The 12,077-nt window shown below is 40.5% G+C and overlaps 1 protein-coding gene across 1 annotated transcript in view; it reads right to left on the reverse strand.

Annotated features, from left to right (window-relative positions):
* Positions 1-638: 638 nt before the first annotated feature.
* The window catches only part of LOC143819020 (uncharacterized), a 54,955-nt gene continuing 43,516 nt past the window's right edge, over positions 639-12,077 (reverse strand). The window contains exons 17-20 of the mRNA XM_077300046.1: positions 9,601-9,684; positions 9,119-9,242; positions 2,572-2,662; positions 639-1,337 (exon numbers count right to left, since the gene is read on the reverse strand). Of these exons, the coding sequence (XP_077156161.1) occupies positions 1,263-1,337; positions 2,572-2,662; positions 9,119-9,242; positions 9,601-9,684 (374 nt within the window). The 3' untranslated portion in view covers positions 639-1,262. The remainder of the gene's footprint in view (positions 1,338-2,571; positions 2,663-9,118; positions 9,243-9,600; positions 9,685-12,077) is intronic.

Raw genomic sequence — 12,077 nt, forward strand, 5'->3', positions numbered from 1 at the left:
CTCCTCCATCCTCCCATATGTAATCTGTCAGGGCAGGTCTTTGCATGTGCTAATCCTGGTGCAACTGAACCATCAATTTTGATCTTCATGTTTTTAAGCTCTTCCCACAAGCCATGAAGCTGGTTCCACCAGTGGGTATCAAAACTGCAGTGTCCCACTCACCTACCCAACTTCGAGCTGAAGCTAAAAAATGTTTTAAAAACTGTGCATGGCCAGGCACTGCATCTGCTGTTCAAACAAAAATCCAAGGCGTATGCAGTTCACTCTTCAGAAATCCCAGTCATTGTCCATGGGGCCACTGTTTGAATGTGGCCTTATTGCCCAATAGGGCTAGTGCCAGAATTCCAGATACTTATATGGTCTGACCTTAGTCCTTGTTGCCTCCTTGACTTCTTCTTAAGCCCTGAACTCTATCAATGCAAACTGCATTTGTTTTATTCTACAAACAGTAAAAAACTTAATAGTATAGAATGCTTTTTTCTTTACTACATACCATCAAACAATTATCATGAAGTACATATGCTGAATACATATGCCATGTTAAATCCAACTAGCTATTTGGGACCATGGATGTGAAAACCCGAAGCAGGTCTAGAAATACACACACATTTTAGAAACAGAACATAAAACAATACATATAGTTTTGAATTCTCCATTTTTATCAATGGTAAAGCAGCAAGTAAGTTTCAATAACATGGAAAATTATAGCAGAGAAATACAGTCTTTTGTTTGCTGTAGAACACTCAGAAGAATGCAGGGCAAATTAAAAGACAGTAGCCTTTGGCTTACTAGTGTCATAGCGCTACAAAATACAGAGGTCATAACAAAGGTCTTGGATCACATAATGTTGAATCTGTCTGCAAAAGAGATGCTCTCATAAAGAAAAATTCTTTATTGTTAATTTATATACTGTGATGACATTAGACTTACTACTATACCAGAAAGCAGTGCAGAAGGAAAGGCAGCTTTTATTTAGGTACAGTGAATGTTTAGAATGATGATAATCTGTTATTTATTGCTTAATTACTTTTTCACAGGAAATAAATAGACTCTCTTAATCCAATGCACTAGACAGGAAATACCGATCATCTACAAAAAAACCCTCATATCTGTCGTTACTCAAAACATTGTCTTATCTTTGCATTACAAGCTCCTGAAGTCTTTGCATGATAATTGCCATTTTAGTGGTCTCTTCGTTTTCTGACTCAATATACACTAATGTTTGCTTAACATGGTTTCAAAACTGAATGAGGTCAACAATGTTATTCTATCAAAGATTTTAGATTTGGAACATTTTTTATCTGGAAGTCCAACAGCATCTGTCCAAATGCTTTGCCCTGTTAAAAATATTAAAATACATATGCATTGCTTAAAACAAGGATCATCTTATTTTCAGTTTTCTTCCCTCCCCACATACATCTCCCAGAATAAATCCGCATCATTACCAACAAGTGCACAGATGCATAGCTTTTTGTTTTCACATCCCCCTTCCCTGTTTTGAACAGTTATATCCCACATAGTGCTAAGTCATTTCTGAATCAGAGGCTAGTCTTCCCTCTCAGTGTGCATTTTTATTTAGTTATTTAATGTCACATTCTGAGATGGAAACCTTCCAGCTGCAAAGGAGGCCAATAGGCTGAGAAAATGTTTGTTAACTTCTGGACAGAGTTCATAAGTTCATTCTGGGATTGCCTCTTAATAAACTGCCTGGAAATCTGGAGAACTATCTTGGAGCAAGAGGGTAACTGAGTTTGCAGTCAAACTCACCAACATGTCAGTTCCACATAAATTGTCTAGCAATCTGGGTAGAGTTTATGCAAATTAATGATTACAATCGGGCATGTAATTAGATACTGCTTGCACGAAGAAACATGCACAGACTGTCAGGAAGGAGGATGTACAGGTTGTAGTTAGGAATTACTAAATCTTTTTAAAAGTCTGCCTACACATTTTGGGACCAGATTACATGAAAAAGAACCTATTTCAAGAAGATGGCACAAATACCCTTTTGACTTTCTCATTTAAAACAAGAGAAACATTTCCCATTAAATTTGGACATCTGGCCAATTGGAGCTCAGAATATGAAACGTTAGGAGAAACTCTGAAACAAAACTAACTATTGAAAGAATGTAGGTACTCTTGGTGGTCACTCGTATCTATGCTTTCCATAAGGCTGTGGATGTCTGTTTTCTCCTTAGCATCTCTCCAAAGATCCAACCTAATTTTTCTGACTGTTGAACAGCTGGCTGCCCATGGACTCTCAGTGATACCATATGAACCATAGTATGTGGGGAAATATAGTGTGTTTATATGAGCTTTACTTGATTATTTGCTGTTGCTATATTAGTGTCCCACTGTGCCGTAGTGGGCATGGTTCATATTGTCATATGAGCTGCCTGGAGGCATGAAGTGCGGTGTAATATCTACAGATGAAATTAATGTTTTAGCATTGGTTCCACAAGACTCTTTGCCATCTCGGAATTAATATTTGAGGAAATATGAGTGGTGAAATTGACTACAGCAGGTTAAAAAAAGAATGCAATAGGGAAAAAAAGCAAACAAATAACCTACCTGTGGGTCACTTCTCAGAGATGCTATACCTCCACCACCAAGTGAATTTTTCAGAACAAAGTTTAATCCATGTATTCCTGGCAATTCATACCTGTAAAGATTTTTTTTTAAACGTTCAGTCCTGTAAAATTCCATTTTACCTGTAGTGCAATTTTGAAATAAATTTAAAATTAAATTGTGAATGTAAAATTATTCTTGGATTGATTCAGGAAAACAAAACTAAATTTAAAGAACAAATCATATTGACAGTAAAGGAAACAATTTTACAGCTAACTGAAATTCTCCTAATGAGTTTATTTTTATTATGAAAGTCTGTGTCTTATAACAGTGGTCTCCAACCTGCGGGCCGCGGCCCGGTGCCGGGTCGCGAAGGCCATGGCGCCGGGCCGCAGCTCCCTCTCCCCGCCCCTCCCCCCCGCAGTAAAAAACTTCCCAGGCCGCAAGCTTAATTGCACAACAATGGATACTAACAGTATCATCCTAAACAGTTTTAAGTGGTAGCCATGGTCTGAAGTAGCAGAACAAAGTTTGATTCAGTGGCACCACTATGGCCAACAAAGTTTTTATTCAAGGTACAAATTTTTATGTGTATGCACACTTCTTCAGATACATTTTTTTTCCATTTTTGAAGGTGCCACTAGACTTTAATTTAATCCTAAACAGTGTTAAACTGTTCTCAACCCACAGTGTTCAACTTTTAGGATTGCACTGTGAATGTTTTAGCTCATTTAATCTGACACCAAGACAGCTTGGTGTAGTGGTTAGGAGTGCGGACTTCTAATCTGGCAAGCCGGGTTTGATTCCCTGCTCCTTTTCCACATGCAGCCAGCTGGGTGACCTTGGGCTCGCCACAGCACTGATAAAGCTGTTCTGACTGAGCAGTAATATGAGGGCTCTCTCAAACTCACCCACTTCACAGGGTGTCTGTTGTGGGGAGAGGAAAGGGAAGGCAACTGTAAGCCGCTTTGAGACTCCTTCAGGTAGAGAAAAGCAGCATATAAAAACCAACTCTTCTTCTTCAATAATCTTGTGTAGTGGAACAAACAATGAATGCCCAGTTCCCTTTGGCTGAAAGTAGGTAACATGGCTATTGGAATAAGGAATAACAAAACTAAGGTTTTTTTTAAAGCTCTAGGCTAGGGTTGTCTGCTCTGGTTCTGGAGATTTTTAGTAGGCTGCTGGTAGAAAGACTGAGGCCTTTTCTATGCAAACAGCTTACTGCAGATTTTCTGAGCAGTCAAGCCTTTAAGCTTAACTTCAGATCCAGTGCCTGCCTCTACACACAATTCTTTTTCTCCACTCTATTAATTCTGCTGCTACAACAAAAAACACAGTTTTCTTAATTTTGGTGGGCACATCACTTGTGCCATGTAAAGTTCTTTAAAAAAAAAAAAGGAAAATTACACAATTGCCATATTGCAGCTGCACAACAATGTCAAGTAAGCATCTTCCATTTAAATACTTGCTGTTCAGTTCCTTGAATGAAAAAGACCATAAAGGAATTCCAGCAAAGAAATCATCCTGAAACTGACAAAACTTATTGAAACTAACTAGAGCACCTTTTCTTTATTGACAAACTTTACTCCCTTGTTATGGGCCACCATGAAAAATAAAAAAGAGTCCTCATCCTCTGCTATCCCTTCCCCTTTTTAGAGCTTGTGAAGAGGCTTCTCAGAAAACTGCTAGAGAAGCTTACATTTTCCATCATTTACATTTTCGCGTTTTTAAAAAAGCTATCCAAGTCTAGCAAAAGTTTGATTATGCTAGACTTGGATTGCTTGGGGGGGGACCCCCAAATTTAAATGGTGAAAAAAGATACTCTGGCAGCTCCCTCCCATCCCTAGGAGAGAGAAAAAAGTCAAGAAGAAGCAAAGGAGGGAAGGGAAACTGCCCCCAGCCCAAAGGAGGCTTCCTTTCTTCTTGGCCAGAGACAACACACTGAGAAGGAAGGTGTTCCAAGGAGGCAGTGGGCTGAAAAGGGAAGAGTGCTTGCCTTCACCCCAGCAAGGGGAGGTGCAGACTGACAGTGAGGAGCAAGCTGAGGCCCCTTCAGCAAAAGTAAGAGTAGCTCAGGGTGGGGAAAAGGAAATAGCAGTAGCTGCAGCTTGGCTCAGCATGTACTAGTTCCAAGAGCATCTCACCAATAGCAGCAACTCATCAACCAGGTGCACACAGCACAGGCCCTGTGCCAGCTCCCTGCACTCCCATGGACTTTTTATCTTCCCCCACTCAGTTATTGTTAATAACTTTATTTCCAGCATACTACTAATCCCTACTTCAACATTATTTCCAAAGCCCTGTCTCACAGCTATCTCTTTGCAAACTACCTGCCAAAATTTCTTTCCTTCACTAGACGAAGAGAACAAGGAGAGGAGGAGAAAACAACAAAAACAGAGATAAAGAACCAACTGCTTTTCTGGACAATCAACCTCTCTGCTAGCCAAACCATGATGAAAGGGATAGGATGGTAGAAGGTGCACAGTGGGAGAAACCTCAGTTAGAGTGGTGGAGTAGTAGCCAAGAGGCAAGAAAAGAGGGTTTTTTTTTTGGGGGGGGGGGGTTGCTCCTAGGGAATCTGTAAGCTTTTGAGCTACTTTTTGCTTAGAAGCAAAGCAAGGGGAAAAAACTGTTACAAAACCACTCTCAGAAAACCTAGGGAAATAGTAACCAAGCACAGAAGGAAGGAAAAATCAATGCAGAATGAAAAAGAAAACTCACTGAATGGGTGCGGTCAAAGCAAGGAGAAAGACCCATGCATAAAAGGCCTGAGAAGAGAAGCACAAAGTCCCTCCAATTCTCTGGCTTGCTTGGAGACCTTTGGGATGGTCTCATTGATCATTTATGCACTGGGAACTTCACTGGCCCAGCTCCCAAGCAGGACCACAAATCCTGCTGAGGATGAGGCGCATGGGGCCAAATGCTCCCCCGTGTGGGTGCAGAAAGAGGTGGGGCAACCTGCCACGACTAAAATTCCAGCCTGCAGCCCAGTATGAAACCTCTAGTGCGTAAACGGTCTTAAAGAAGCAATATAGAACAAATGGCATTAAAATATGCCAGAGTACAGGTAAAGGCAGTAGAAGTAAAAGAAAGACAGCAGGCGAAAAAGATAACTTTCTTCTCAGTCCTCCCCTCACTGGCCACATTTTTTGCTAAATAAAAAGCTGTATATTGTTCTTATTTTGGAGGCAAAATAATTAATAATCTGGCCAAAATTAAAAACCTTTGATCCATTGATTTCAAAGAAAAAGTTAAAGATATACTTAAATGAAGTTTGAGTTCAGTGGCACATTTAAGACCAACAGTTTTATTCATGGAACAAGCTTTTGTGTTGTTTCACCTTAATCGCAAGGAAAGTTTGTCATAGTCTAGTAAGAAGCCTCCAGATCTTAAGCATGTGAGTATAATTCCTTTTAATTCCCAAAAGCTACAAACAAAAGTGTCCTTTCTTCTCTCTTGTTTTCACCCAGTACACATTATTCCAGTATATATCATTAAAATAACCAACCCAAATCCCTAGGATATGGTAATTAAAGAAATGGGTTTACATAAAAGTTTTAATCTTTGAGTGTACATATTAAAAACTGTAGTTGCAAATATCTCAGTGTAGGAAGGCCAAGCTAAGTGCTTTAGCTTTAGTTATTACTTTTGCTCAATGACAGTTAAATGTGTTCTAGGTAAAATGTATCTTTACAGATAAAATTTATATTAATAGTACTTGTGCTTCTTTTTAACACGCTGAATGGGATGAATAACGTTTTGAAAATGGGAAGCACTGAGCATTGTTGTTTACAAGTTATTGCAGTGAAAACTGGATTGCCAAACATGGGAAATCCCAGATCACATGATTACTGTATATACTCGCGTATAAACCAATCCACATATAAGCAAAGGCACTTAATTTCACAACAAAATGCTGGAAAACTTATTGAGTCACATATAAGCTGAGGGTGGTGTTTCGATAGTAGCTTTTTCTCCTTTCCTCCCCTCACCCCCTCCTGTTTTGGGCAGGATCTTTTTTTCCTTTTCTTCCACTCTCCTCCTCCCTCTGTCCCTCTGACCTCTTTTGCCTTTTTATATCCAATCCTGTGCTCCTTCCCTTCTTCTTAGATTGGTGTTCTGTTCCCTCCACTTTCCATTCCTTCCTCTAGGGGCATTTCTTCCTTCTGCCATCTGTTCTCCCTCTGAGACAGAGGCTTCAGAGCTTCCTTCAGCAGCAGCAACACGTACTAGCCTCGTTAAGGCAGTGAGGGGGGGAGGCGGAGACTGCTCTTTCCCTCCCCTTCTACTGTCCCTCCTGGGTTTGCTGCATCTCTACTTCTTCCTTCCTCTGCTTCTTCAGTTAAGTATACTTGTCTCCCACCCCCACCCTTCTGTCTTGTCTGGCAGCTGTTTTTTTATACCCGCATATAAGCCGAGGGAGACCTTTTCAGCTTAAAAAAAGGGCTGAAAAACTCAGCTTATATGCGAGTATATACGGTATGTTCTCAGATTTTCACAAGTACAAAAACCTTAAAGCATATAAATTAAATACATTGTACATTTCAATCTGAGGATATTCTTATCCATAAATCATCTTTCCCATCTTTAACAACACGCTAGAGTCAACCACAAATTAGGCAAATCATAAATCACTAACAGCCTTTTTTACTTTACTGTAGAAAATGGGAGTTATAGTCAAAAAGTATCCGGTTTCTTAATAAATAAATATAAATATGTAACATATTTATAACATATGTAACTTGAAGACATCACAATTCAGATAGAAATCCTACTGGTCATTTCTTGATGTAAAAGACTTCTGCATATTTGTAAAATGTCAAGATCTATGCCATTAAACAATACAAAATAGCTGCAACTATATAAATAATAACTACAACTAAATAAATTATCATAATAGCACCATACTCCCAAAATCTCAATAGAATATGATAGTAAAATATAACACAACAAAAATACACAGCAATAAAACAAAACCGCAGAAATAATCTCCACTGAAGCACAAGTTTGTCAAGGATTTTCCACTCAATTTCATGTAGTAGCAAGAGTAAATAGGCGACCTTCAAATTACAACTGTTCCTATCATCATATTTACCAGGAGATAGCAACAAAATGGTTTCATCATCAATAGTTTTCCATCAACAGATTCTACCAGAAAAAAACAACTTAGGGAAGATTGTTCTACAGTCACAGTGCTGCCCTTTCCTGGGAGGGTACTAGCCTCCATTCAGCAAGCCAGATAGAAAGCCAGGGTTCCTGGAGCAGGGCTTGTAATGAAGATCTTAGAGAATGGGCAGGCCAGTAATGGAAGCAGGCAGTCCTTCAGATACCTCAGCAGTAGGGGGTTGCTGAACAACTACAGAGTTTTCTGGATAAAACATTGGCTTTTGATCCATTCCAGTCTAGTTTCTGGCCTTGTCACAGCGTAGAGACAGTTATAGTTGCAAACATAGATGATCTCCAGAGACAGCTGGATCTCGGCGGGCCAGCCCTACTATTTCTGTTAGGCCTACCAGCAGCATTCAACATAGTCAACCATGGGCTGCTTGCACATGAGTAGCCAACAGGGGATACATGGCTGTGATCTTTTCTCCAGGGTTGGGGACAGAGAGTAACAATAGGGAAGAGAACCTCCCTGCAGCATGCCCTGGTATGTGGGGTTCCAAAACAAGCCAATTTCTCCCCAATGATATTTAACATCAACACACACACCCTCGTCAAATTGGTTCAGAATTTCAGGCTTGGTTGTCATCTGTCATCTAACACCCAGCTGTATCTGTCGATACCCCTAAATCCATTGTCCAGTTGCCTGGTGGCTATAGTCGATTGGCTCAAGTGGTGCTGGCTGATGCTCAATCCAGCTAAGATGGAGGTCCTCTGACTTGGTTGGTGTGCCCTAGTGAGGTAATGCAACTTCCAGCTCTTGACAGAATCCAGCTAACAACTTGAGCCATTGTCAGGAGCCTAGGTGTGACCTTGGACCCTCTTCTATATTTGGAGGCCCAGATCACAAATGTTGCCCTCCAAGTGTTTTATCATCCCCGTCTGGCATGGCACCTAACACTTTACCTGCTGGCATCCAACCTAGCTACAGTGGTTCATACAATGGTCACCTCCAGACCAGACTACTTTAACTCTCTCTACGCAGGGCTAGAATCTAGTGGAGAGCGTATATTCAACCTGTGCTGTCTCAGATTGAGGACTCAATCAGGTTAAAGGTTTTGGCGTTCACCTTTAAAGCCGTAAATGGTCTGAGACCTTACTACCTGTGGGACCCTATGTCATCCCCTATGTTCCCCACAGGAAATTAAGTTCTAGTAAGCAAAATTTGCTCAGGGTCCCAGGTCCCAGCCTGGCAGAAAACTCTCCCAGGTAACTTCAGGGCTCTGCGACCCCTAGGACAGTTCTGTAGGGCCTGCAAGACAGAGCTGTTCTGCCAGGCCCATGGTTGAGGCCATTGACAATACTAGAAAATTCACCTCCCTGTCCAAAACACCAGTCTGCTGTGACCAAAGCAAGTTTTCCCCCAAATACATGTATTAGCACATACCTTATGACCAAATTCTCTCCAGGATCCTCTCTTTCTAAAAGATGGTGGAAGTACCTTTCTACAGCCTGAGCCGTCAATGTTTTCTTCAAGTATGGGTAATAGAGAGGATGTCGGGCTATGACGCCTGTAGTTACATACAAGTAAACCCATTATTTTATTTGAAAAAAGTATTCAGATTTATTTTAAATTAATAGGTACTCAGGGCCAGAATACTTTGCAGTATCAAAGTGGACTCTATTCCACCAATGTTTATGCTAAATATTTTTTTTGTTTATCTTTAAGGTGCCATAAGGCTCCCTTTGTTACAAGAGAATATATATTGTATGGGATATCCCAGACTAGCAAAACAATTGTATACTACTTTGAAATAATACCTAAAGAATAACCATATTTACAGTGAAATCTGACAACTAGGGAGTTTATTAAAACCATGCATATGAATACGCAGATATATGTTATAAAAAATCAGAATTAAATAATACCTATATTTGCAGAATTCCCTTTGTCTCCACTCCTGGTGTAGGCAAGATCTTCCAGGCGATATGCATGGGGACCACTTGGCAGGTCTACATATAATGGATTGAAACAAATCACATAACAGAAGGATTATTTTTTTGTTTATATTTTAGTATATTTTGGTTTTAGTCTTAAAGGCTTTCTCCACATAAATATCTCTCTTTCTACTCCACATCACCTGCCTGCTTCCCCCTCCCCTGCACAGTGGAGTCTTGGAAGGGTGAGGCTGGAGAGGGAAGCACCTCCGCAGAGTATAGTGCCACAGACTCCACCCTCCAAAGCAGCCATTTTCTCCAGTGGAACTGAACTCTATCATCTGGAGAGAAGCTGTACTTCTGGGTGATCTCCAGCCCTCACATGGAGGTCGGCAACAGTAATTCCCCAGGAAGAAATGGCTGTTTTGGAGGTTGGTGTGCATAGCATTGTACCTGTTTCAGGTCCCTCCCCTTCTCAAACCTCCCCCAGGTTTCACCACTGAAATCTCCAGGAATTTTCTAACCTGGAGTTGGCTACTCTCTTCTCACCCAACAGCCAACCTACCTTTTTCTTCCTGCTCTGTCTTCAGGTTTCCCTCTTCTTTCCCCTGCAGCCTCTACCTAGGAAGACTGAGGTATTTTTCCACAGTGGGAGCCAACACATCATTCTTTCATCCTTTTTATCAACGCAACAACTGGCTCAGAATCACTCAGTGAGGTACTGCAGCAAGTTAGATACTTGAACCTGGGTCTCCCCAGGTTCTAGTCTGATGCTCTAAACATTGGACCACACTGGCTTTCACATTGGGACTGCTGTTGAACAGTAGCAAGTAGCCAGGCCTGGTGAATTATAAAAGTCAGGTAGTATCACGTCACTCAGAGGCTGCTTCCAGGTCAAGGTTTGCAATCTTCAGATGAGACCTAGAGATCATCTCCCAGAATTACAACTGAACTTCAGATGACAAGAAATCTCTCTCCCTGGGGAAAATGGCTGCTCTGGAGGGTGGACTCTATGGCATCATATCTGGCATCATATCTCTTCTCTTCTCCTCTCCCCAAACCCTGCTCTCAGACTCCACACAAAATCTCAAGTTATTTCCCAGCCCTGCAGCTGGCAACCGTAGCTAGGCCTGTCCCCTCAACAGCCAAAACAGGTCGGCAAAGGGCCTTGCCCCTTCCCCCTGCCTTTTACTGACAGTATCCAGATTGGAATAGGCTGCCTAAGGAGGTGGTGAGCTCCCCCTCACTGGCAGTCTTCAAGCAAAGGTTGGATGCACACTTTTCTTGGATGCTTTAGGATGCTTAGGGCTGATCCTGCGTTGAGCAGGGGGTTGGACTAGATGGCCTGTATGGCCCCTTCCAACTCTATGATTCTATGATTCTATGGAATAGTGTTGTCAAGGAACAGCCTCTGGTGGAATCCTTTTCTAGTTTTAGAGTTTTTTAAGCCTCCCAATTTTTTTAATCATATTTTTCTGCAAACCTGGAGCCCCTTCACAGATCCAATCACTGTATTTAAGCATCTAAAGATCTGGTCAATATTGACTGGATATCTCTTCCTGTGGACTGTATCAACTTGCACTATGTGATACAGTTCTTAGTCTCAGTGAGAAAGATGGACAATATCATAAATAAATAAACAAACAAACAAATAAATATTTGAAGCCACTCTTATAGAATAATTCTCTGATGTCTATTATTTATTTATTTTTACTTCATTTATATCCTGTCTTTCTTCCCAGTGGAGATTCAAGGTGAATTACACTATTCTCCTCTCTTCCATCTCATTTTCGTTCAATTTTGTAAGGTAGGTTAGGCTGAGAGAGTGGTCCAGGGTCATCCAGTAAACTTCCAGGATAGAGTAGGGATTGGAACTTTGTTCTTCCAACTTCTAGTCCATCACCCTAGTCACTGGCTCCATCACTGGAGTCCATCACTGGCTCTCCATGTGCATGGGAGGTAAATATGATTTTTAAACACAAAGCTGGAATAAGTATATTATATTCCACTTTCCCAAATTTTCATTAAATTTCATTAAATTTTCTATAAATTTAAAATTAAGGATGTAGTGGACAGATCAGTTAATGAGAAATTTTATATTGCCAAATTTTATATCAAGGTTTCCAACTCCTGAATCTCCTCTCAAGAAGCTCAAAAATTTAAGTTCACTAAAATAACTATATTCAATTTTTCCAAAATAATGTTGTTTTAAAAAGGCAAAATGGGAAGTACTAGGAAATAATAGTTGTTTCTAGTAACATTAGGGTGTTGTTCTTCTTGCATATGCACATCATTATTTTTTCTCCCTACTTCCATGAATTTTATAGAAATACTGCATATTTGAGATGTGATTGAACCCTTCATACAGTATGCACAAAGTAACTGGATTCACATCTGAACTGAATTCTGCCACACACCAACTGAGCTACACAAGAAATAGAATGTACTTGGGGCTGTATTATAGATGA

This window comes from Paroedura picta, chromosome 10, assembly GCF_049243985.1.
Source record: "Paroedura picta isolate Pp20150507F chromosome 10, Ppicta_v3.0, whole genome shotgun sequence".
Taxonomy (NCBI): domain Eukaryota; kingdom Metazoa; phylum Chordata; class Lepidosauria; order Squamata; family Gekkonidae; genus Paroedura; species Paroedura picta.